Source organism: Ambystoma mexicanum, chromosome 3p, assembly GCF_040938575.1.
Source record: "Ambystoma mexicanum isolate Mex_15411 chromosome 3p, UKY_AmexF1_1, whole genome shotgun sequence".
Lineage (NCBI taxonomy): Eukaryota > Metazoa > Chordata > Amphibia > Caudata > Ambystomatidae > Ambystoma > Ambystoma mexicanum.
Window position 1 is genome coordinate 365,093,945 of NC_090925.1, and position 26,390 is coordinate 365,120,334.

General features: G+C 44.1%; 1 protein-coding gene across 2 annotated transcripts in view; it reads right to left on the reverse strand.

The window, feature by feature from the left end:
- COMMD7 (COMM domain containing 7) overlaps positions 1 to 26,390 on the reverse strand; it is a 314,702-nt gene that overhangs the window by 141,359 nt on the left and 146,953 nt on the right. For both annotated transcript variants that reach the window (XM_069651023.1, XM_069651022.1), the window contains exons 2-3: positions 22,960 to 23,013; positions 22,752 to 22,854 (exon numbers count right to left, since the gene is read on the reverse strand). In XM_069651023.1, coding sequence (XP_069507124.1) covers positions 22,752 to 22,854; positions 22,960 to 23,013 — 157 coding nt within the window. The remainder of the gene's footprint in view (positions 1 to 22,751; positions 22,855 to 22,959; positions 23,014 to 26,390) is intronic.

Sequence of the window (26,390 nt, forward strand, 5' to 3'; positions counted from 1 at the left end):
CCCACCAACTTTCTTGGTGTTGTGAAAATATATATATTATAACGTTTACCAACAAGAGTACTCAGAATTAAAATGATACAGCTGAAAAAAATGTGCTACTTTTGACAGATTTGAAACAAAAATAAATATTTTTCCCAATATGATTGTGCCCTTGTTAACGGGAAGGAAATCACAAACTACTTCAAGAACATGGAGAGAGCGCGGGAGTAACATGTGCATCAATATAGGTTTGAACTTATTGTTCTATTCCATTTAAGTTTGAGCATCAGCCGCTTCTAGAGCTTCCGGTCTTGTTAAATGTCATGAAAGAAAACCTGTGTTTGGTGGACATTCACTTTTTAAGTGTTACTGCCCTTTGACCATGATAATATGCAGAGTTCTAGCACAAAATCAGTGAAGCTAAAAGCGGGTCCATCTGAATGAAATATTGGTCTACCAGGGGCAGACATTAAGCGTGAATAAGCAGGAGCTAAAAGCAGCTCCTCTGTATACAGCATTAAGCAGTGAACAGGCGTTACCATGGTGGGAGAAGGAGTTGGTACATAGTGTTCTGCAAATCGAATTTCAACATAAGATGCAAACGTATCGTTTTGTCTATTGTTTGACCACTTATGCATTAAATGACATAGTGAGGACCTACTGTTATTTATAGATTGTTTCAAACGCACAGGGTTACATTCACACAGGTGTGTTTGTTTCCCATTGGTTGGCCTGGGGAGACAAACGTAGCTCCTGTTGCCCATTGGTGACAAGCTAAGCAGGTTCTTCAAGGCAATAAGCAGGAGCTAAACAGCTCCCAGCTCCCCTCCATTCCGAACGCTGGTATACCAACGAATTCTCTGCCATAAATGCGAGAGCACCTCTATACTGAGAAGGACCACGGCCAAACAACCTGTTCCCTGGCATAATTCCCACTCAGGACGGTCTACAACCACGTTTTAGCTCAATGAACCTTTGCCCGAGGAGAAATGCTCATTTGCATAACAGTCTCGTGTTCCACCCTCAAAGAAAGTCTAGCAACAAATTGCTAGGCAATGGTTTTCTGAAAAGGAGTACCACCTGCAGCCCCAAACAAGTATTTCTGCCTTGCTGCATGTCACCAGTGAGATGGGGCTGTGGTGCTGTGCCTCTGAAGACACAGAGAGCAGGGGGTCCACATGTGCTGTTTGGATCAGGTCACACCTTTTCTCTGACATCATTTCCAATTGCTTTATTTAGTGCCCCTCGAGACGACCCTGCATCCGCCGTACAGAAAATCTGAAGAATGCCCCCCATTTACAGAGTATAAGTGCAGCTCTTGATAGACCACTATGCAGAAAATGTGTCACTGTATGCTGTAAATCTAAAGATGACGTGGGTGGAGGAACGCGCTGTGGGGAGGGGGGAGACTTGAAGGCACCCAATGAATGAATGGGACAAGCGGGAGGTCATGGTTGGCTTTTCATTTCCTTTGTGTGTGTATGCTAACAAATGTAAGGAAGGCGTGGTATCAAACAGTGAAGACAGACACAAGTGATCACAGTTCAATGGTGTTTATTGAACTTGAATGGGTAGGTAAAACGCCTATCTAAACCTAAATCTAAGGATGGGAGCAAGCTACAAACATCAAATAATAATAACGCAGTCCTAGTGGACTCTGTCAAAATAAAAGGGCCTATACTAATAAACCTATTGCCAGCCCATACTTCTAAATACAAAATGGTGTGGAATAATGTACGCAAAAGAAAAAATGTGTTCAAGAAATTATATATGTCATTATAGTTGAGCAGTTGGATTCCATTCCCCACGTTTTCAGCACAGGACAAGGCAGCACGTGCGGGCTTCGCGCGCACACTTTAGCTTCTTGGCCATGAGGTAACAGTTCAACACATAGGGATCAGGGCCTTCCGCCAAAGTCTGTCTTGCAATGACAGTCTCTCAATGCAGAGGGCCTGATGCAGCAAGCAAAACACAAAGGTTCCTTTTCTTTGTCAAGGTTTCACTTTCACAAGTTCAAAATTGGTCTCCCTCCTTTGGGCTCCGACCACGGGTCCCCTCATCCGGGCTCAGACCCCTTTTCTACTGCTAAGCCATAAAGACCATATCTGGAAACTAAGGCACAATAACCATATACTAAAAGGACACATCAGACGCGAGGTTCTTTTTCCAAACAAGTCTGGTTTATTCAAAGTATTCTCAGTCGGCCGACTGGGTCTCACCACCTCACGACATGTGTTCCCAAACACTGTGAGATGCGAGAGAGCGCTCAAGCAGCATTATATATACATTAGACATATCCTTTGTTAAGGCAATTCGACCCGCCCTCATACATGTCATACAGGCTGGGGTTCAGTGATTGACAATTATGACACGTTATGACAAGTCTTCATTCAGCCTAATCATAGTTATTTTAGCAAAGGCAGCAGAGACAGCTTTCTGTTATGGGGAACATGGAGCTCTGGCTCAGCAAGGATATCGTGTTCTTAGCAGGGAAACATTCCATACTACATTATTTGTGTGTTTCGGCTCATCAGCTAAGGGTCAGATAGTTCTGAAGCAGAAAATACCACTCTCCACGAAGGAGCACCGCTAGGAGAATATAATGTATGTTTAACTGCCTTTTACAACAGTGCTTGCAAGACAACCTGGCACCTGGACTGCAGATTAGATGCAGCTTTTGCTCGACTTCAAGGACTTAGTGAGAGAGAAAAACAATGTGTTTCTGCACAGTTTGACATTCCTGTCTGTGTTAGTGTTTCAGCGCTCAAACCGTGGCCTCAGGCGGTGTGCAAGTCTAAAGCATGGAATACATTTGCAAAGCGTTTTGACAGAAATGAAAAAAGCAAATGGCCGACATTTCACAAATTGGACACCCTTTGGTTACAATGAAGATTCTTAGATTGCAATGTTTGTCACATAATGCGATTGGCTTCTGGCCAACATATTATACATATCATTCGACTATGGGGTTGCTTTTTCTGGTCTAACACTACAATGAAACAAAAACCAAGAACGGAGGGGAGTAAAAGGCTGGGGTGCACCTGGCCTTCTGTAATTAACTGATAGTCAACCGCAGCAGAAGCAAAATATGAGGTTCCACTAGGCCCCTTGGTGAAATTATTATCACATAGGACAGTGTATGTTGCAAGACAGCGCAGGAGACTCTTGGGTCAAAGTTCAAATCCTTAAATTATTAAAGAATCAAAGGTCATCCAGATATCTCATTAGTGTTTTATTTCTGTTACAGGGGTGAATGTAGTAGTGCTTCCATCAATTTCCCCGACCTCACAATATACATTACACAGGGCAGAATTGAAACCAGAACATTCCGTAAATCCACAGAGGTTAATAGTGCATTGCATGCGGCAGTTGCCATCGCAAATCGACCATCAAGAATATTCCAGCTGGTGAATATTTTCGGGCATGCCGCAATTGCAGTAATGATATTGTATATTCTCAAGAGAGTGAACTCCTAGCCAAAAGATTCAGGGAAAGAGGTTATCAAGAGAACACCATATCCAAAGCTTGCACTAAAATTGAAAAGAAATCAAGATCAGACATGCTCAAACCGAAAGACATTGACATGCCAACAAGACCATCTAGAAAATGTGTAGATACTATCAAACAATATTCAACTGATGCACATGATTTATGCAAAATTGTACACAAACATTGGGAGATTGCGAGACTTGATAGTGACATTTTGCCCTTTCTTAATGACAAACCTTCATTTGTTTTCACAAGAGCACCAACTCTAAAAAACAAATTGTGTCCTTCATTTGTTACTGATCCCCAACCCAAGGGTACAGCTTGGTTGCAACCAGCTAAAGGATTTTTCAAATGCGGAACCTGTACTATGTGTAGGTTTGCGCATCCAGACAGTTGCAAATTCACTACCCAATTGGGCATCAGAACCATGATTAATAATTTCACTGTCAGACTAAATTTGTTGTCTATGCAATTGTGTGCATCTGCCTGAAGGTATATGTAGGAAGTACCATCAGGCAGCTCCGCACTAGAATTAGAGAACACATTTCAAGCCCCAAGAAACAAGACCATAAGTTGCCATTGGCACTCCATTGGCAAGAATGTCATCAGATGGATAATGTTAATGACATCAGATTCACTGGCCTTAAAAAGGCTTTCTTGGGTAAGAGAGGAGGAGATCTGCAACTCAAGCTCAGACAAATAGAGGCCAAACTCATTTGTAACTTACAGTGTGTCCAACATGGACTTAATTCAGAACATGAGATGAATGTCTTTCTATAAATTATGGTGCATTACTTTTTGACCATTCGGAAATTCTGTAATTGTTGATTTGATGAGACTCATGAAGGGTATGTCAGTTTCAATATTTATCCTTTTCACAAGTGCCTGATTCTATTAGCTATCTAGTATGACTTGAGATTATTTCCCATCAACATATTAGGTTACTCATCGTTTAATTTGAATTTATTCACAATTAAATACCACTCAGCCTAAGATATACAATAGTCAATTACAACCGCTACATGCACGTGTTAACACTTGTGACATGTAACATATCTCATATTGACATTATTCTCTTATTGGTCCTGGTACTCATCAACATGTCATATTGTGTGGATTTGCACACATCACTTTAGATATAGGGGAAGCCCAATTCTCATTTTGCTTTGTCATAACTGGACAATTCTCAGTGCTCATCCTCCAAACAGTACGCCAATGTGGCCTGTGCGGCTTTTGAGGTTGGCCGTCACGCGCCACCTCATGTGCACTAAATTTAATGACCTTACGAGTTTTAGACAGATTGTGCTTCATGCACCCGAGTGTTCTCAACAACAGACTTTTCCTCTCTTTATTATTGGTAAAGCCTCATATTTGTACGTGCTGATGGAGCCATCATGACTGTGTGGCGTCTGACTACATGACCCACGTCACACATTTCCCATTTCTTTCAGTGCATAACATCAATATTTGCCTTATCTACCATTGACAGCATGTCACTGTTCTTTCGTTTTTTCACGCGCTGATGGAGCTACTACGATTTTGTGACATCGGACCATACGTCCCACGTTACGTCTCTTCTCATTAGGGGCAGAATACAATGGAAACAAATTACGCATGTGCGTGACATCATACGCATTGTGTGACGTCGCACGCAATGTTTACTGTATTTATTGTGTTCCAATATGGCGCGGCAACACGCCGACAGCCAGGAACGCAGGATACGGCCCATTTTCAATTCGGTGTTATGCAAGACCAAATAATGCACATTTTCTTTAATTTGCCAAAATGTATTCCAGGCGTTTTCCTAGGTGACACATTTATTTATTTGCATCACAGGTATTAGGAACTTCTAATTTGGAGTACTTGCACTTTCTTCAGACCGAATTCTAACTGAATATTCTTTGATATTAAGTCATGACTTACTAGGTAAGATTTTCATCCATCCAATACTTGGAACTCCGGTTTTTCATTGAATCATGGCACTAATGTGACACTACTCCCATCCAAGTGGGCCCTACCATTACAATAGATACCGGCTGTTGTCATACCTAACCACATTGTGGTCGGACCCATATTCTGAGAGGTCTCTATGCAGCACACCGAGCAAACGGGCTGCCTTATTTGCAACGCCAAGGTAAGGACATGTCCCTTGCAGACTTTCTGCCATCATTTTTCATTATAGCCACGCTTTGACCCTTGTAATTAATCAATAGGCACTCTACCGTTTTTCCTTATCTTCTCCAAATTCCATAGGTCATTATTATTGACCAATTCGGTGAGTTAGTATATCCATTTAATTTTAAATATTACCACTGGGTTATGCATGATCAACTTTCTTTTGGCATTTGGGATATTTCTTACCTTTTGCCTGTACCATTCGACACAAGTTCTACAATTAGGCAAAGGACTCACTCGTGTTTTGTTCTAGGTCACTTATTCTTGAACATTTTTTCAGGACTCACAGGACTTGCAGGCTTAAAAACTGGCACATCTCTCATGATTTCCATAAACCCTTGGTAGGGGTCCTGCCTACCCATGATGGTAGACTGTTTCTTGTACAATTTGGCAAACAGCATGGTTCTATATTTGGATGACTAAAAAACACATTAGATGTGACACATACAAAAAATGTGATGACATTTGGCGATTCTGTATTTGACAGTGATTTGAATATAACAATTCCTTGTTCTCATCCTTTTGCTCTTGCCCTTCCAGCCTGTTTCCGGTTTGATTTTGGGTATGTACACCTTTATATATGCATTTCATGTATGATTGGCAACTTGTACATACTTTGTTTTCTTTATCAATCATGCTTTTCTGTATAGGATACTGTACATCACTTATGTCAACTAATATATGGAATCAATGTTTTATTCACTATGATGTTATTTGGTGTGATCACTACAGCCTTGAGGACGACCAAATGGTCAAAACACATGTCAAGGCTGTAACAGAAATAAAACACTAATCACATATCTGGATAACCTTTGATTCTTTAATAATTTAAGGATTTGGACTTTGACCCAAGAGTCTCCTGCGCTGTCTTGCAACATACACTGTCCTATATGATAACCCTTTTCTACAATGTTCACAATTTGGTCTCCCTCATTTGGGCTCAGACCATGGATCCCCCTCGTTCAGGCTCAGATCCCCTTTCGATACCAGAATCGAAGACTTTTAAATGGGTGATGGGTTTTCCTTAACCGTTGCAGGGCCACTTCGATTCCATTGGTCTCCCTCCTTTGGGCTCAGACCACGGGTCCCCCTCGTCCGGGCTCAGACCACTTTTCTAAAATGTTCACAGTTTGGTCTGCTTCGTTTGGGTTCGGACCATGGATCCATCTTGTCCAGCCTCAGATCCCCTTTCGATACCAGAATCGAAGACTTTTGCATGTGCAATGGGCTTTGCTTAAACCGTTGCAGGACCACTTCGATTCACTTCACACAATTTACTCTTCACACTGCTGTTCTGCTTTCTTTTCTTTTCGTCAAGATGCCGTACAGAGACCTTCGATTGAGCACATTCACAGTGCCGGACCACTCTGTCAACAGTAGCATTTTTTTTCCTTCGAATGTTCAAATATTCACCAGCATTTTAGCTTCACTCGTGTCTTTCATAACACACGTTTAACAATGTTCTTTCCAGTGCTCACTTAACAATGTTTCCGCTTGCAACCTTAACTTGAACACAAACAGTTCTCCCCAACTCACCAGCTGTGTTGTTCTCTGTTGCTTCTTTGTTCTTGGAGCCAAGGACGATACCACAGCGTCTGATGCTCCTCCCTCCCTTGGTCAGTCTCATGGGAGGACCCTCGATATCTCCACCACACAAGGCAGGATTCTTTAGCCTCGTCTCCTGGTCTTACTCTCAAGAAACATTCAAAGCAGAAAACGTAACGGCTTCCTGTCAACAAGGTTAAGGCTGTTGCCCCTTGCACAAACCTCTTGTGCATGGCCGTCTTTCTCCCCTTGTTCAACTGCCAACTTGAATCTGCTGTACCTTTGTTGTGTTTTGCCTCGCTCAGCGTGTGCTCTCATGCTCCGCCTTTTATCCATGTAGGAAAGTGTAATGTAAGTCAGGTGTGAGTGATTGTCGATAATTGCCTGACCTCACCCGACCACAGTACTGGGACAGGTCTTGTATGTGGCTCGGGTGTGAGTTTGTTTTCTCCCAGAGCGGGCTGTCTGTGAGAAAGTGTTCGTGCAGGAAAAGGGGATGGGAGGGGCGTTGAGTTTCTAAATATCCCATCGGGTAAGATGGGATAAAGGTGCTACAGGGAAGAGAGGGATACCACGACTCACCATCCAGTGTCACACTCCCATAGGACCCCTGACCCAGGTGACCCTCCTGCACTGGTACACTCCCAAGAACTGGATCCAAAATCGATGGCCATGTCCTGGCCACCTGGATGACAAGTCTCCAGGGACTAGTGTGTGAGACACCTTCTGGTGTCTCACACAAAGTACATTCAAAGAAAAGGCACGTGCATTAAAACACTTGAAAGACCAAATGCTTTTGAACTTTTTTGATAGCCTTTTTGCGACAGTTGACCGTAACTTTCTTCGCTAGGCTGTATATTAACTATTAACCAGATGCAGAACTTGTCTCGTTTTAAGCCTATTCTGATCCTGCATTCCCACAGTAGCAATAAAGGAGAGATGGGAGCAGGAAAATGGGATACCAATTGGGGACATATGCCAGAGAAAGAAGGAGTTGGAGAGCAGAAGTGAAGAACTGATTCAGGAATTAATCTAAGAGATTGGAGAGTGGTGATCTGCTCATAGCCTGCAGCTAGCGCTGTGGGAGCTAGCTACCCGTGAAATGCCATAGGCCTTCCTTGCCTGGGTGCAACATTATACCAACCGAGTAGACGATCGTTGCAGAGACTCTCCCTACTTCTACACTTTTGAGATGAAAAAGACAAAGTCACAGAGGAAAAAGGTAAAGAAGGGAAGAGCATTAGCATGAGACCAGAACAAAACTGTGGTCATAATGGAACCCCAAAAGGGGGCACAACCTAGGTGTGTGGAGACCCCCAGAGACTTTACCTAGAGACACCGGGAAGTAGAATCGCTGAACTGAAGTACTGGGATGCTGGACTTTTAGTTATCTTTACATTTTTAGTTAGCTTGTGAACTGCAGAAAGACCCTGACAATTTTCATTGTTTTACTTCATCCATGTTTGATATTGTGTCTCACAGTGTACAGATCCCTTGATAAATCACACTGAAATAACGTTCTGTGTGGTCTGGTCATTGGATTTATGGCAGTGATGCTAGAGGCCTTATTCCTGAACAAGTGTCATGGCCTTCCTTGCTAATCCAGTATCATACTTATTTTATAGTGGGAGATTTCACAGTGATCCAGGGTTTGTGGGAAAAGTGTTCTTGATTTGAAGTCTCTACCTTCTCAAAACCTTCTTATTTGCTAAAGTCTGCAAGATTTACAATGCCCCTTGTCACAGAATTTGCCTGAAACACCAGTGACCTATCTTTCACACCATTTTCTATGTTATGTTTTCCAACGACCTTGTGCACGAGAAGAAACTTGTACCAGCGGAATCTGTGAGAGAATCCATAGCCTTGGAATCCAGTAATCTGCACTTAACAAAGATTCAACTGTGGTTTTATGACTGGCGGTCAGCAAGCTACATTCCTTTGGTGACTAGCAATCTGCTTCCAGAGCAACAGACGCACCACGCAGACCAGCAATGCTGCAGCCGCATGCAATGCAAGATGGCAGATACTCCTCTTAATAGCTTTCTCTGCGGAACTGGCACAACAGCAGGGGAGGCTAGCTCTATGTTCAGTAGCCCATCCCAGTGCGGGACACCGAGCGCAGCTGAGTGAAATTCATCATTCGCAGTCCCGAGTGGCCGGTCAGTGGGGGCCTAAAAACTGATGGCAGTTAAAGCAGAGACTTGTGGGTGTTGGAAGGTGAAAAGCATTGGCTGTGAGAGGTGAATAGAGTAAACGAGCAGAGAGAGTGGAGCAAGAAAGAAGGCGGTGACAACAGAATTGGGGAAAGTGAGAAAGAAAGGAGGAGGCATCATAGATTTGGAGGGCATAGTGAAGGAAGAATAGGCAGAGGGGAGGGTAGACGAGATTGATTATACCTGGACGGTAGAGGAAAGAGTGAAGAAAGTAGAATAGAGCTGAAGGTAGGCGAAGAGAAGGAAGGAGGTGGAATAGACCGGTATCACCCCATAATTTCACCACAAAAAATGCTGAATCCCAAAATACCGAATTTCAGATGACCCATTTCACCACATATATATGTGGGGGAAGGGTAAAGTTAATACAAAATGTGTATGGGTATGGAGGACTACTGCGGGGGTGTGCCCCTCCCCACCCCCACATATATATGCAGTGAAATGTGAAGAAAGAAAAACAATAGGTATTTTGGGATTCAGTATTTTATTTTCGAAAATATCACCTATATCCGAATAGACCTGGGGTGAGGAGGGAGGGAGAAGAAGAAAAATAAAGAAAGAAAGGAAAGAAAGGGAAGTAGTAGACCAGGAAGGGAGAAAAGAGTAAAATAGGTAGAACAGAGTGGAGAGTATCAGAATAGGGAAGCAGAGAGTGGCAAAAGGATGAAAGATCAGAGACTCTTGAGAAAAATGTGAGAATCAATGAGGGAGAAAGAGAAGGAGAACACAGCGCGGTAAAGACAAAATTATGCGGGGAAAAAGAACAGAAGCAAGGTAGGGATGTAAAGGAGGCCCAATTATTGCAGGGCATCCAGGAAGGGGAGGAGCAGGAAGAGAATATAAAAAGTGAGCAAGATTAGGAGTGTGAGGTGGGGAATAAAGAGGTCCTTCCAAAAGGACACCTATACATCCTGTGCTGTCAACAACTGTGGCAGAGTCAGTAGCCAGTGTTCTGGGGCACATATCCAAAGATACCTGGACCCAGTAAGATCTGGTGAAATGTGATCCAAGTGTGGAAAGACTTGAAGCAAGCTAGGGCCCGCTAGTCTGGCAGGTGGGGAGGACCACCTAGAGATAACTTGGCATCCTGACTCAGCAACAACAGCAGAAAGAATCAACCAGAGGTGCAGGGGACACTTACAACTTTACTGAGTGACTTTTGCTTGACCACCAGGAGTGGTCGTCACAGGAACATTGTTAGCTACAGGCCTTACCTCGGGAGTCTTTCTTGCGGGTGATGAGTAGAGGCAAGGCCTGTCTTCTCTAGAAGCCACTCTGTTCTGTTATGGGGAACAGAAGCAAGAGGGGCGGACAGGAAGATTGGTCCAAATGGGATGAAACATCCCTCTTAGGGATTAAAAAAACTCCAAGCCGTGTCCAATATGGTGAATGCTTTGAGGGACGGGAGGAGGATTGATGGAAGGATTTTGCTGCAAACATATTACAACTATGTACTTCCCAATGTCAGAAAAGCAGGACATAGAATGGTAGCAAAAAGGGGTATAAAACGGAGGCAAGGAGAAACGGAATGCTGCCAGGAAATGGAGAATAGCAGGGAAGAATGAAGGTGCCAGGAGAGCGAGCAGGCAAGGACCCTGCAAGGCTCACCAGGAGTCGAGGAAACAGAGGGGGGACAGGGAAATGGACCGCCGTTGCAACGAGGAAAAGGAAAAGTTGCGACGCACAGATCCGAATGAGAGTCTACTTAAGTAGGTTGGCTGTCTCGGGTACTTCCGGGACACGTCACTGGTTAGACACAGCGTATCGTCGTCTGTGTGGTGGAGACCTAATGCGACCATCTTGGTTTGGGCTGCATTCGCTTCCATCCTTGCCATAACGACAGCGAGGGAAAACGTTTCTATCTTCCCGTAACACGCCTGGAAACGCTGACAAACATCAGGGACGTATTGACAGACTACAGTCCTCAAGTAAACTGTATTCTCCCTTTTTGAGTTCTATGAAAACCAATCATTAATTTACCAAGTTTATTACACATCTTTGGCTTATTTGTGTTGGGAAAATAAATCTGTCTGAAATGTATTTCTCGAGTTCAGAGGTGTCTGTTGATCCCTGATCTGTGACAGCGAGCAAAAGAAGGCAGTAATTGGTCCAATCTCCTTGCATTGACCTCAGTGAAAAACCTTACATCCAAGTTTAGGAACACAATACAAATGTACAACACACACATACTTCCAAGTCTTTTCCTGGTTTTAGTGTATCTTCAGCTATTGACTTTCAAGACCACTGTGCACTCTGATGATGCCATAAGTCTATGGATATACGCTGGATTTCCTCTAGTCTTGTCAGTATGGGCCAACACACTGGGCCTCATTACACGGTAGGCGGTAACCATGGCGCTATCAGCGCCATGGTTGCCGCCGGTATTTTACCGTGTCCGCCTTGGTGGATGGCGGAATTACCGCCCTACTCCAAGGTGAGCGGGGGCGGTAATTCCCCATTCACCAAGGCACTTCCCCATTCCCATTTTTGCCCCCATAGGACTCAATGGGAATGGGGAAGGCGCTAATTACGGTACCGCAAATTGCGGTACCGTAATTAGCACCAAGGTCCCTTAGCGGGCCCGTTCCTTAACGGCTGGTAAAACCAGCCGTTAAGGTCGGGTCCCGCAAAGGGACCTCGTAGTAAGGCGGTAAGGGTTTACCGGTACTGGTGCCCTTACCGGTACCGGTAAACCCTTACCGCCTACCGTGTAATGAGGCCCACTGTCTTCCATTTTTTACCCTTCTCACAAAATGTTCTCTACATTCCCTGGAGATGCTCAGTTTTTCCACTTTATTTGCAATTAAGAATACAGTTCAATTAGGCCCTTGTAGACAAACCTTTCAGTAGATCCTTTGGGGGCGCATATCCATGTGTATTTATACTATTACTAACTTGTTGCCAATATTGTTTTGCCAATATGGAGCTAAATTTACCATTCAAACTGGCTTTAAGGGATTCCAATTAATATTGTGTTATGGAGATTGTTTCCACTGGCCTCTAGTTAAGGATGTATAACCATCTATCCTAAAGCCAAGACAGGGTTTCTAACCAAAACAAAGGCCACACTCTATTAGAGGTAGTATGGTAGAGCAGTCAGACAGACTCAAGGGCTAAGGTAGGCTGGTAGTACAGTATTTTCAATTGTTCCCACTAGAGAATACACCACACACTGGTATGCTGAAAAATACACTATATTGTAAAATCTCAGAATATCTGTAAACTAAACATAAATAGCCAAAGTGCAGGTATAAGCATTGCGACAAGGAATAGACACACCCTGCCCACTCCTAAGCTAAATGTATGCCCGCTACCTGGTGGTAGGCACAATACACATACGAAACAGGGGTAGGGAAAAGGGAACCCTAGACAAAAATAAGCATACATTTACATATTCAAGACCCAAAATGCCCTATATACAGTCACAATTCCCCTCCTCTCAGATACAAGGATTTATGTCACAACTCTGCACTACACATTATATGCAGCACCTAGACAGAGGAAAAGAAGTGAACACCACAAGAACTAAGCCCAAAGGACCACCAAAAGGAAGTACACAATTAGGCCTACAGTACGGTACAAGAAACAAAGTCTAATTACTTTGCTGGAAATTCAGTGATGCAAAAATAACCAGTCGGATACCGTAAAAACAAATTTTCAGAAGCAGGAGTGTAATGCAATGATTTTTAAAGTACATAAAAAAAGAAAATCAGGATTACAAGCTACAATTCTTGTCTTTTGGCTGAAAGCTTCAGGGGCCAAAGGGGGACCCAAAAAGACTTTAAACAGTACACACGAGTGACAACTACAACCAGGGCTGCAACTGAGATTTTGAACTGGGATTAGTTTACTCGCTATTTTTTAAAGTTGGATGGATGTAGAATGTCTTTATTTTATTTTTTTAATGGAGGGAAAAAAGTAATTCCCATTCTGCATAGGCATATTCTGTAGGGGAGTAAAAATGTATTTAACTTTAAAACAGATATCTAAGTTCCTCATCGAGTCAGGCACTGATAATTTTAGACCTCCTGCCTGTGGCTTGTCTACTATCAGTGCCGTATTTTCGCCTAGATACTTAAGCCACAGCATTTAAACCTTCCACTGTCTATCGGAATTGTTTCTTTTTGTGCCTACAGGCTTATCCCCCAAAAACAGGCTATTCCCTTGGGGAACGCCACTCTTCCCCGCTTGTTACGCCTACTCACTGGGCAGAGTGGCAACTTCCCGGAAAAGGCTGTTCCTCTTTGATAAGAAGCGCCTTACAAGAACCCAGTCTTAGGCCCCTTCACCTGGACCATCAGATTCCTTTGCCGCTTCCGACTCCTCAGGTGAGTCAGAACACAAACATTTTGAGAGTTTGTAACAACAATCAGAAATGGCTCCGGCTGAACAGGTTCAGGAACTGCTGACAGAAGTACTGGGCTTATCCTTGGAGGTACCAAAGCGGAAGGCGGAAAACACCATACTCTGCCAGTTGGTGGCCACCAGGGACGTGCATCAGACAGATTTACCCCCCTGGGACTGGGCTGTGGAAAGTATGATGGATCTCTAAAGAAGCTAAAAGAATTTATTGATGCCTGCGTGGTCCATTTCACTTTCCGAACCGCAACATACGCACCTGATGGCTCACATGTGGGATTTTTGATCTCCAACAAGGTTAGTAATGCTTTAGCCTGGGCTACTCCCCTTGTGACATCGGCTAACCCAGTCCCACAGGATTATAATCTCTTCATTACCCTACTTAGACATACCTTTGAGAGACAAGAGGTAGTGCATGCGGCCAGAGAATCCCTCCTGTGTATTTGACAGGTGTCATCCGATTTAATTGCATACATTCCAGCCTTTAAGCGAATAGCGAGTGCTGAGGCAGGATGGCCTGAGGCAGCTCAATTCATCGTCTTCAGGAGAGGCTTGCACCACACAACCCAACACACTGGAGGAATTGTTTTCATTAGTACTTCAAATAGACTATCGTCTTAGCGAGTGGAAAGGAGACAAGCTACAAGGCACCTTCTCTACACAAGCACTGCCAAACCCGTCTCCGTCTTCCCAAGGTGGAAGCAATATGGAAGAACCTATGCAGATAGGACTAGCCAGAGGGCCTTTAACCCCCACAGAAAGAAGAAGACGGGATAGGGGTTTGTACCTGTATTGTGCCTCAGAAGGCCATCTATTGTGGGACTGCCCGGAGGTACCCCCTAGAAAGTCAGTAAACGGCAGACCCCGGCCATAGGCAGAACTGCTAGCTGGTGTGTACACAAGATTCCCACCGTTTTGAAGCTAACTATTGAGAAGGAAGCAAATTCCCTCTTGATGGTGGTCAGGATCACTCTGCAATAGGAGGGCAAGAAAGGAACCAAATAAAGGAACGACCTGATAGCCTTGCTTGATAGTGGTGCAGCTCGGAACTTCCTGGATCTCCTTTGGGCAGATAGAGAGGGTATTCCCACCTTGGCAAGAACAAAACATCAACCGGTGGAAGGATGGTTTTGGGCGTCAAGACCTACAATAATAATGTAGATGGTTAGCCACTAAGTTCAGGACCCCTAATTCAGATTTCAATGCCCTTACAGGTCTCGATCTTTAATCGACTGGAAACCATATCGTTCGATATTAGTAGAGCCACCCATTTTCCTGTCATTTTGGGTATTCCATGGATGCATTTGCATAACCCCATCAGACTGGACAAGGAACACCGTCCAGTTCTGGTCTGAATATTGTATGTCACAATGTCTAGAAACACCACATAGGGTATGCACCCCAGCAACCTTTTCCTCCTAGGAAGTCAATTGCATCCCAGTAAAGTACAAGGTGTTTACAGATGCTTTTGAGGAAAAGACTCCTAAAGAACTACCTCCTCACAGACCAGAGGACTGTGCTATTGATCTGTTTCCTGATGCTATTGTACTTTGGGACGAATGTATTCCCTGACTCTACTGGAAAAGAAGGCTCTCAGGGAGTACTTGGATAGTAACCTCCAAAACGGTCTCATTCGACCCTCTAAATCTCCAGCCGGAGAGTCTGTATTTATTATACCGAAAAGAACACACATGAACTGAGACCTTGCATCGATTACAAAGGCCTAAATAAGGTCACCATCTGAGATTGCTACCCCACGCCTCTTATAAAGGATATTTTAGAGGCTAGTCAAGGGGCAGTAGTCTTTAGCAAACTGGACCTGCGAGGGTCTTATCACCTCCTGAGGCTACGCTGTGGAGATGAGTGGACAATGGCTCTTTGTACTCCATATGGGCCCAACGAATATCAAGTGATTGCATTTGGGCTGGTAAACGCCCCTGCCATCTTCCAGTGATTCATGGACCGGTTTTTCCCTGATCTGTTGTACCCCTCAGTGATCATCTATATAGATGATATTTTGGTCTTCTCGTCCACAGTAGATCAGCACCACAGTCACTTTTCTGAAGTACTGAATCATCTTCATCAGCTATTGGCCAAACAGCAAAAATATCTATTTGAAGTAAACCCAGTACCCTACGTAGGTTATATACGCTCCGATAAGGGAATGGAGATTGATCTCCGAAAGGATTGGTCTATCCTCAATTGGCCCGCTCCTACTACTGTCAAGGAGATCCAACAGTTTTTGGGATCAGCAAATTTTTATCGTAAATTCATCCCAGGATTTTCTGATCTTGTTCTTCCCATTACGACACTCCCCAAGAAAGATGTACCCTTTCTTTGGAATACCAAGGCGGATCAAGCTTTCCAAGAACTCAAGACAAGATTCTGCTCTGCTCCCATCTTAAGACAACCGGATCAAACTCTCCCTTTATAGTCAAGACAGATGCCTCTGTTGGAGCTCCTTGGGGCGGTCCTCAAGTAAGTGAAGGAGGGAGTGGAACATCCCATTGCTTACTTTTCTAAAACCCCAAGCCCAAGTGAAGAAAACTACTCTGTGATTGAAAAGCAACTTTTGGCTATGAAGAAAGCTTGTTCTGAATGGAGCCCTTCAGCCCTCCAGATAAGGTGCGTATTGTGCCTATTTACGCATGTAATTATATCCAATACAGGTAATTTCCTTTTCTACTGCGTACCATGCACGCTGTATTTATTAATTTAAAAAAATACTTTCCACCACTAGATGGCACTGTAGCATTTCTTTTGTCATCAGCAGCATAGCCTTTCTTATGCATGGTGAATTTCAAACTGAAAGACCACAAGTCCCCTTGCAAATCTGTGACAGTTAAAGCGAGCAACACAATAAAGCATGCACCTTTTTAAAATACATTCATACCTATAATGTCTAATAGCTTGATATGCTAAAAAGTAATGTTTGCTTTGATGTCCTTAGTTCAATGTTCTTTAACCATACATAACACGCTGGAGGTTTGTGACGAATCTCCAAACCCCAGTGAGTTTATGGCACAACTTATTTTTTTGTGCGTTTTAAGGCGCTGAAAATAAAGTGGGTAAAATCAGGATGTTTTGCCTTTTGCATCTTATAGTTTTCAATTCATGATGTTGAAAATAAAGGTACAGTGATATTATTTACATGTTGTTATGATGCTTTACTATGCAATTTGTTTATTTTGCAAGTAAACTCTATAGGACATTATTATTGTAGGTCTTGACACCCAAAACTTACATTTTTGTTCCAAGTAAAGCGGAAGAAGGTGGCCGTGCCCAAATTGAAACAGTGGGTTAAAATCCCTGCTTTGCTGTTTAGCATAAGTGTGTGATCCTGGCCAAATAATGCAATCTCACCCTGACTTCAATTGCAAAAATTGGAGAGCTTATGAATGATTAAGTTTGCACCCTTACAATAGGACTGTTTTAATAAGTGTAGGGACACACTGGTGTACCCTGGTGTTCCTCTGCTAGTGGCTCCAATACTGGTGCACAGAACTGCATTATTGCTGCACTGGCCTTCCCCCAGTCTTGTAACACTGGATTTGACAGGCAGACATACTCTCACCAGCCGGTCAGCTCACCAAATATTCTATTATGGTGGACTGTGGTAGAGCCAACATTCCATTTTCTCTGCTGTTGCTCCCAGCCACTGAAGCTGCTTGGCCCGTCCTGAGTACTGCCCCACACTCTGCATTGTCCTGTTATGCTATGATATTGAATCTTTCATTGCACACCATCTGCCATTGTCATACTTTCTAGGACCTTTAGGATCTGCAAGAAGTGGGTGTTTCAGACTCAAAGGACAGAGTGGTTAACTGATTGTAACATTGAAGCTGCACTAGTATAGTCTTATTACAATGAGTAATGAAGTTAGATGCCCCTACACAAGTATGTTCGCCACTCCTCCACAGTCTCTGAAGTTAGTGCCTCTCCCAACATTTGAAGGGTTAGCACCAAAATGTTAGCCCACAAGTGAACCTCTGGATGTGTGCACTTGCATTTTGTTAGGTAGAGAGGTGAGGGAAGCCTTTCCCCGGCAGTGTTAAAGTTTTACTGTATTTGTTCAGAAAAATGCACGTGAACAAATGCAGTAAACCTTTACAGCTGTTACTTTCAAGAAAGTCTTCCATCACCTCTCTGCATATTGTGCTTTAAAATATACTATTCGATAGTTGGTCCCCACACCAGACCATGGGGGGGAGGTGGGTAGAAGGGTAGAACAGTGGGGGAAGAGCCTCCAAGTTTTCCCTGCCTAGTTTCTGAAGTGGCCTCATCACGACTTAATTTCTCCCCTGCCCCAAAATGTAGGTTTTGTTGCACCTCTGCATGGGAGGGAGGTCAGGTAGGTTGGCTCACTCTCACAAGCCACTAGCCACCCCCACCTCTCCCCTCACAGTGCTGAAATAAAGGGGCGGGAGCCAACACATCTGCAATTATTCCTTTACTTGCTGCACCATGGGCCGTTGCAAACCTGCTCTGTAATGTATAATTTATAAAGTTATGCTGGTTGTAGTAAGACGTGCACTTGCTGTTAAGCTATACCAAGAGGGATGGGCTGTTGCCCGATGCAGGGATGAACGGTTCCATTAGCCTGCACGAGAGATGCAGGCCAGCCCGGGAACTGAATATATTTGCATTAGCACATGCAGGGAGGTCATGCGCCACTGGCACATGCAGAAAAGAGATGCTCAGTTAGCATGTGCAGAGAGGAGGTGTGCTGCTACATGTGTACGGAGGCTATCCAAATAACATGTGGGAAGGGGTGTGTTCTTACATAGCGCTTTTAGCCAAATTCCTTCAGCTTTTAAGTACTGTGGTAACAGTTATCCCATTTCGAGTGGTACTTGATTTATTACAGCAAAACCGAGCAGAATGCCAGGGGAGCACTGTTGGGCATTGTGGTGGGGGCTGACGAGGACGTGTTCGAGTCAGGCTGAATAAGGAAAGAGGAGGGGGAAAAAAAAGAAAATCGGGTACATTTGGCCCTAGTACATTTAGTCCATTTCCAGCACTGATAGTAACTTCTGGGAACTGTCATTCTTCATTATTGTATTTCTTCTAAGAAAGAAGCGACTCCTCTGCAGTCTTCCCTCTGTGCCACACCCATCAAGGCTGCGTCAGCCCTCCACGTAATTGGAACTTGGGCAGTGCAGGCCGCCCTCCTACACGGTAGCTTTCCACCCTTTCTTTGGATGCAACGTTAGCATGTGCTTTGCCAACATTAGCCTGTGCAGAAGGGAGCCCTGCTGTTAGGACTGGCAGAGAGGAGATGTGCCATTATAGCATGGGCAGAGGAGATGCTACGTTAGCACTAGCAGAGAAGGAATATCCCCATAGTACGTAATTAGTAAAGCTGTGTCATTTGCGCATGCCAAGAAGAGATGTGCCATTAGTATCGAACAGAAGTGTAATTAGCATGCAGAGCCGAGATGTGCCGTTAGCATGTGCAGAGACAGGATGTGGAGTTTGCACATGCTAACTGCACATCCCGTCGCTGCACAGGATGTGCATTTAGTGCGTGCAGGGATGAGATGTACAGTTAGCATATGCAGAGAGGGTATGTCCCATTAGCATGTGCATTGAGAAGGTGTGTCGTTGGCATGCACATCTCCTCTGTGCACATGCACATAGTTAGCATGCATGTACAGAGTGCTGTCCCACTAGTATGTGCGCAGATAAGATGCGCCATTAGCAGACGAGAAGAGATGTGCCAATAGCATGCGCAGAAGAGATTTGAGGTCACTATGGGTAGATATATGTCCTGTGAACGTGTGCAAATATCAAGCTTGCTACACAGAACGTGTTCTATCAATACGTGAAAACAATGTCTGCCATTAGCATATGCAAAGAGATGTGCTGTTAGCATGCGCACAGTGTAAAGGTGAAATTTACACATGTAAATTACACACATTTGCTCTTCAAATGTTCACAGCCCCTCTCTGAAAATGCTGAAAGGAGATGTGCCTTTAACATCGTGTCATACTTGTTAGTATGTGTCAAGAGGAGATGTGTAGCTAGCAGGTTCAGGGAGGATATATGCCATTATCAAGTGGAGTGATGTGCTGTTACTATGTACTCAGACGGGATGTGCCGTTTGCATGTGGAGTGAAGGGCTCTGTGCAAGCCAGACAACTTAGATCTACAACTCTTTTTTGGTCTATGGGTCTGATTTTACATATGCATTGGGTGTATGTGTTGGATAAGTTTCACTCTCTTGCAGAGGAGAAAACTAATTTTTTACTCTCTTGAAATTGCATTTACTCTTTAATTTGAAAAATCATGCGTAAAATACTCCCACCTCAAAATCTTATCTGGAGCACTGGAGCCCTTTATTACAAGGAGCTGTACATCCCTTTAAGATTTGCACGGACCATCGTAATCTTCGAGTCCTGCAGCAGATGAAATGCTACAACGCTCGTCAGGCTCGATGGGCATTTTTCTTTGCCAATTTTACTTCACCTTTACTTACCTTCCAGGAAGATAAAATATTGTCGCAGACAGCCTTTCTAGAAGCCTATCTGTAGGTCCTTAGGTTCCTACCTTCCCTGGAACACTTATTTCAGAGGACAGATTTGTTTGTTCTGTATCTTCCTTTCTGCAAGAAGTCAAGGAAGCTACTCCAGATAGACCTCCGCCTCTTCCTCTCCATCCGAACTCTGGATTCTCAAAGAAGGAAGGCATGTTTGTTTTAGGGGATTGCCTATTTGTACCTAGCTAAACCCTTCAGCTTCGAATACTATCTTGGGGCACGAGTCTGAATCTCCCGGACACAAAGGAATAGCAACCAACTCGGATCTCATCACCAGTTCCTTTTGGTCGCCTTCTATCCGACAGGACATAAGACAATATGTGTTGTCATGTCCCATCTGCGCTCAAAGCAAGCATTCCACAGCTAAACCTATTGGTTTTCTTGAACAAGGCGCTCTCTAAATGGAACCGTAGAAAGATATCTCCACGGTCTTCGTGGCAGATCTTCCTCCTTCACAGGGCTGTACCGCCATCATGGCAACAGTGGACAGTTTCACCATGATGGCCCATTTCACCCCTTTAAAAGGAGTCCCATCTGTGCCGGAGATGGCTCAGGTTTTTCTGAAAGAAATTATTTGCACTTAAATGGACTACCAGTTTCCATATTGTCTCAGAGGATCACAATATGCCTCTTGTTTTTTGGAAAACCTTATGTAAATCGTTGGGTATTGAAAGAGCGCTCACTTCTGGTTACCATCCTCAATCCAATGAGAAGACCAAACGTCTTGGCTACACAATGGAGCAATACCTCAGATGCTTTTCCAATGTCAAACAGAATAATTGGGTGGAGCTCCTACCCACAGCAGAATTTGTGTATACAATTCAACCCATTTAGCCATTAAGATGAGCCCTTTATACTGCTTGTATGGTAGACATCCACGCTCTTTTCCCGCGCATTCCATTCCTTCTTCTAAATTACCATGTATAGATTTCTTACTGAATAAGATCTCGACTACTCCAAAGGAAGTGCAAAATAACCTGGAAGCCATCAAACAACGCTACAAGAAGCAAGAGGATCCATGCAGGAGAAAGGTCCCAGGTTGAATGGTTGGACGGTGGGTTCACAAGTTTGGCCATCTTCAGGATACCTACCAAGATGGGTCCGTCCGTCGAAGTTGTCGGCCAGATAGATTGGACCCTTTCGCATCATAGCCCAAAGAAACCCTGTCGCCTTCAAATTGAAGTTACCCAAGCATCTTCAGCGTATGCATCCTGTGTTCCACTCGTCTTTATTACGTTCATACATACCTGACAAATATTCCATAAAAGGTAAACACTGAATTCCTGCTCGTGGTCCTTCTACAGAAGAATATGAAGAGGCTCACATTTGCGACTCCGGATATCTGAAGGGAAGGCTGGAGTATTTGATTCAGTGGAAGGGTTACTCATCATCAGGAAACTCCTGGGAACCAAGGTCCCACGTTATTCCACAGGTTACACCCAGGTAAACCTGGAACCACCACCCCTAGGAGAGGGCATACTGTCATTAATGTGCCCTCCTGGAAGCTATGGCATGCATGGAGGCACCGCCATTGAATGTTCCTTCAAGCTCCCCTCAACATGATTCAACGGTCTAGCCTTTTTCCCACTTCGGCTACACTGCTAGTTAACATAGTTGGCTCTGCCCCCTCCTCGCATTTCAACCCTCGTCTCTCGGGGGCAGATGCTGAACTCAATCCTGACGGACCCTTCCTTGCTGTTCTCTTCCCCGCCTTGCTTCCCTGCATTCCATCCTCCTTTCTATCCTTTGCCGCCTTAATTACTTGCTAACCTTCTTTCCATCATCACTTGCCTTCACTACTTCCACTTGCCTGACTTCTGGAACTGTGTCCTCTACCCGGAGCTTTCGGCGGCTTGTCTACTAACAGTGTCGTACTTTCACCTACACATCCAACTTCAGCCTCGGCATTTACACCTTCCGCTATCTACCAGAATTGATTTTTTTTGTGCCTACAGGCTTTTTCCCCCAAAGACAGGCTGTTCCCCGGAGGAAAGCCACTCTTCCCCGCTTGTTATGCCTATTCACTGGGCAGAGTGGCGTCTTCCCGGAGTAGCCCATTCCTCCTCGATAAGAAGCGCCCTCCAAAGACTCGAGCTTCAGCGCCTTCACCTGGACCATTAGATTCCCTTGCCTCTCCAGTCTCCTCTGGTGAGTCAGAACACAAACATTTTGAGATTCTGATGAGAGCATTTCCTCATTCTAGGGAATAAAAGGTATTTGTAGGGCTGGTTAGAAATCCACCAGAAATTCATGCATACTCACTTGCTGAGTTGAAGACATGATTTACAATTGCTCTGGAGCGGTTCCCGCATGTAATGTAAGCTGGACAGACATTACCCATGTGGAATGAGCCACAGGGATTACATGAATTCCATCACATTTCTCACACCCCTTGGGACACAAAGCTGTGTAGATGGGCTGTGCAGCACTCCCTCCCCTTGCCAAAAACTCACCATTAGGCACCAGCAGGACACTCTTGACAATATTCTTCAGAGGACCCAGGCTGATTCCATTTGCAGTGGCAAATTCAGAGAGCTGAGCCAGAAGCCGCTCCCCCTGCAGAGAATATACACAAGAGAAATAAGCACAGCACGGAAAGCCACCATTTCCAGGCACCATTTTCGTGGAGGCACCTTGGCTTTTACAGATCTGTTTTATTACCTCTTTCGGTTCCGTCAGGAACTGGAAGATCACTGCAGTCAGAGCGGAGAACTGCTGCAAGAAAAAGGGAAGGTTTCAGAAACTAGAGACACATACCAACACTTATTTTTCATTTTCTTTTGTTATTATTGATCTTTTCGACCATTATTTTTTTGCAATTTATCATTACCATATTTAACCACTATTGTTTCAGCATTTATTGTACTAATATCTATAAAGGATTATTTTTTAAACCAATTTTCTCAACTCATTTCTTGATCAAAATGGTTATTTTATCATGAATGTTTTATGGAATTATTTTGTTTTTGACTTTTTTCTGCATAGACCATAAAAAGCAGACACATAAAAATTGAAACCATGCGTGATTAAAATATGGATTGGCATGAAATAGATGTACAATTTCCAAATACCTTATCCTTAAAATCACCTTGGTAACACTGCTCATTAGCAAGAGAATGCAAAATGGAATTCCTTTGACAACACCTATCCCATTATAGAAGAATGAAAATGACTTTAGCAACTCGCCTGCGAGTCCATTTGCCACATAAGTTTCCAATCGCTCAACCTGCAGCTCGGGGTGGCAGATAGTCCTGATCCATCTTGGTGCCCAATGCAAAAGGAGATAATACCAATATAGCAAAAAGCCTTTTGTTAAACTAACTCAATACTTCTAGCTCTATCATTTCCTCATCAGGGAACAAATATTGCAATATTTCTTCCCATAATTCCTGTTAATAAAAGTGCTCTATGCAAAATATAAATCCCTAGAACCTCAAGTGCACACACACCTCAAACAAGAGCTGCCATCAAGTTGGTCTCTAGTATATATTAGAGCCATACGGTCTGGCATACTAAATAAAAGCTGGGAGCTCCATCATGTAGGTTAACTACACACTTATAGGAACACAAAGACTGGATAAAATGTGCCCCCCCACGCTCCAAGGGTGACCTGCAGCCCCTGAACGCCTTTGGGGACATTACATCACCAGGCACTCTTTCAGGCACCTCTGCCATGCTAGTGTTAGAAACGTAACATTCTTGGTTGCTGCCCAGTCTTTAGATGCCATATAAAACGTAGACTTATGTCTCTCAAATGCAGTGTTCTGGCAGCAGGTGAAGAGGGTGGTGGGCAGGTAGAGGCAGCTTATTGAAATAGTGTAGTGAACACTTGATGAACAAAAACGGTTAGGAAGGATATCTTGAAGCACATGTACAAAGTCACAAAAGTGCACAGAGGGTGTAAGGAGGCTCTGCTGGTGCGACATGCTATGCAGAACACGTGTTGGCGGCCATTTCCAGTTTCGTCGCCATTAAAACAGTATGTCAGTTACCTTTTTGGGAGAGGAAGTGTAAGACGTGGATGATGCAGTATAAAAGATGAGTAACCTAACGGGAATAACAATTTGGAAATCAAAATGCTTCCACGCATTACCCACTTTAGACGAATTGCATCACACCAATTGCTTTACCCCAATTTAACACTTTTTTCACCCCAAGTATATGGATGGGGAGGTTTGGGTTAGGTATTTTAGGAAGGTGCGAGCTGCAGGGGTCTCCCCACCATTTGTGCAGTAAAATTAGTGTTAAAATCGGCAAAACGAAAGAATGGACTACATGACAGCCAATAAAAAAAAATTGAAGTCAAATGTTACGTGAAAACATTTTTTTTAAAAGACTGGTAGGATCCTCTAAACATTTATAACGAAAAAAATACTATTTAAAAAAATATATGTATATGTATATGGGGGTGGGGTAAGGGGTTAAAACCATGTGGGGAGGGGGTTAGGGTGGGATTATAAATTAAGGGAAACGAGGGGGGTGCTGTTAGCTCCCCAAAATTGTTTTATATTTAAACAACTATTTGTTTTGTAAAAAATGTTTAGATAAAAAAGTGTTCGTTATTTTTCTGTTCGTTAAAATCACATGTAACCGGGCCATACTAACAAGGGCTGCCTACTTTTCCCCTCATGGAAAACCTAGATAAAAGACAGACACCAGCAATCAATAAAAGGTTTTATTAAATGCGTATGTGTTTTTGTTTTGTGTTTGGGATGATCTATCCAGCCCATCATGGGGCTGGATGGAATGGTGAGTGAAAAGAAAAGGAGAACAACGGGATGAAACTCTCCTACTCAAGAATGGGGGGCAGAGAAAGAATCCAAAGAGGATTTAAAAAGATTTTTAATTTAAAACATTTTTTTTAATTGATATGGCTGATAAATCAACCTTTCAATTTTTTTTACACAGAATGAAGGTAAGAACTTGTCAGAACGTATAAAAACAATTACAGTCAAATCAGAACATTCACTTAACCTTAGTTAACAACGTTTCATCTACCATTGTTCATTGGACAATTAAAAAAATAAAAGGAAAAAAGGGTGAGGAAAAATAACTATTTCACTATTATCAAAACAATTCAACTCAGTTTAAAATAAAAGGAAAGAAAAAATATTCTGAACGAAGTAAAAAGCAAAGAACAAAAGACAGTTAAAAGATAACTGAGACGAGAGTTAGAAAAAAGGAAGAAGAAAGAAGAGTCGGGAGAAGATGGAGAGCAAGAAAAACTTCGGGGTGTGGGAGAGGGCACGTCCTTGAGCAGCTCCCCAGGCCCTAATAACATTTGTGATGTCAGGCCGCGTGGGTGGGGAGCCCCCTAGAGAGTGAACCGTGGGGCAGAGCTGAACGTTGGGGGCCAGCTCACAAGGCAGAGGCGTGTGTCAGCCTGTCCGGTTTGTACCAAAGGGCCCGCCTAGGGCAGCCTGTCTAATCCGCGCTGCGTGAGGGGAGTGGCCCGAACTAAGCAGCCCGGCCGTGCACCCAGTCAGCCTGCCACATGGCCGGCGAGGTTGGCCCAAGTGACGGCAAAGTCCTCAGGCTGCCTCATCGTGCCAGCCTGGGTGAAGAGAATCCCTGGACTGCCACAGCGAGACAGCCCGGTGAAGCTCGGTATCCCACCCCCTGTGTTTCTGCAACCCATTGCTGAGTGGGTGGGTTAGGAAGAGAAGTGGGCCTCGGACACAGCAGTGTCCCCATGTCAAACGGGACGCTGCCTGAAGTATGACCCAGGCCCCGGGCCGCATGAAATGCGGAACGATAGAGGGTCTGGGAGTTTAGGCGCGGGGTGGGGAGAAAACGGCGCGAAAGCGTAGGGAGGGGCGTCCGAATGGCGCCACAAGAAACAAAGGCCCAGGAGGGGCAGGAAGCAGCACCTGGGTAGGTGCGAAATATAACAACAGGAGGTCAAGGGGGTAACCCGGCCGCCCCCAGGAAGGAACAAAAGGCCGGGGGGGTATAAGTAAGCCTGGAAAAGGAGAGGCGGCACAAACTAGGTAAGAGCTCACCTCTCTCGGGTAGGCTCTTGGTACCTGGAGAAGGGAAAGGAAAAACGTTGCCACCCAACCCACCCTACAAAAGAAACGGAAGAGGTGGGG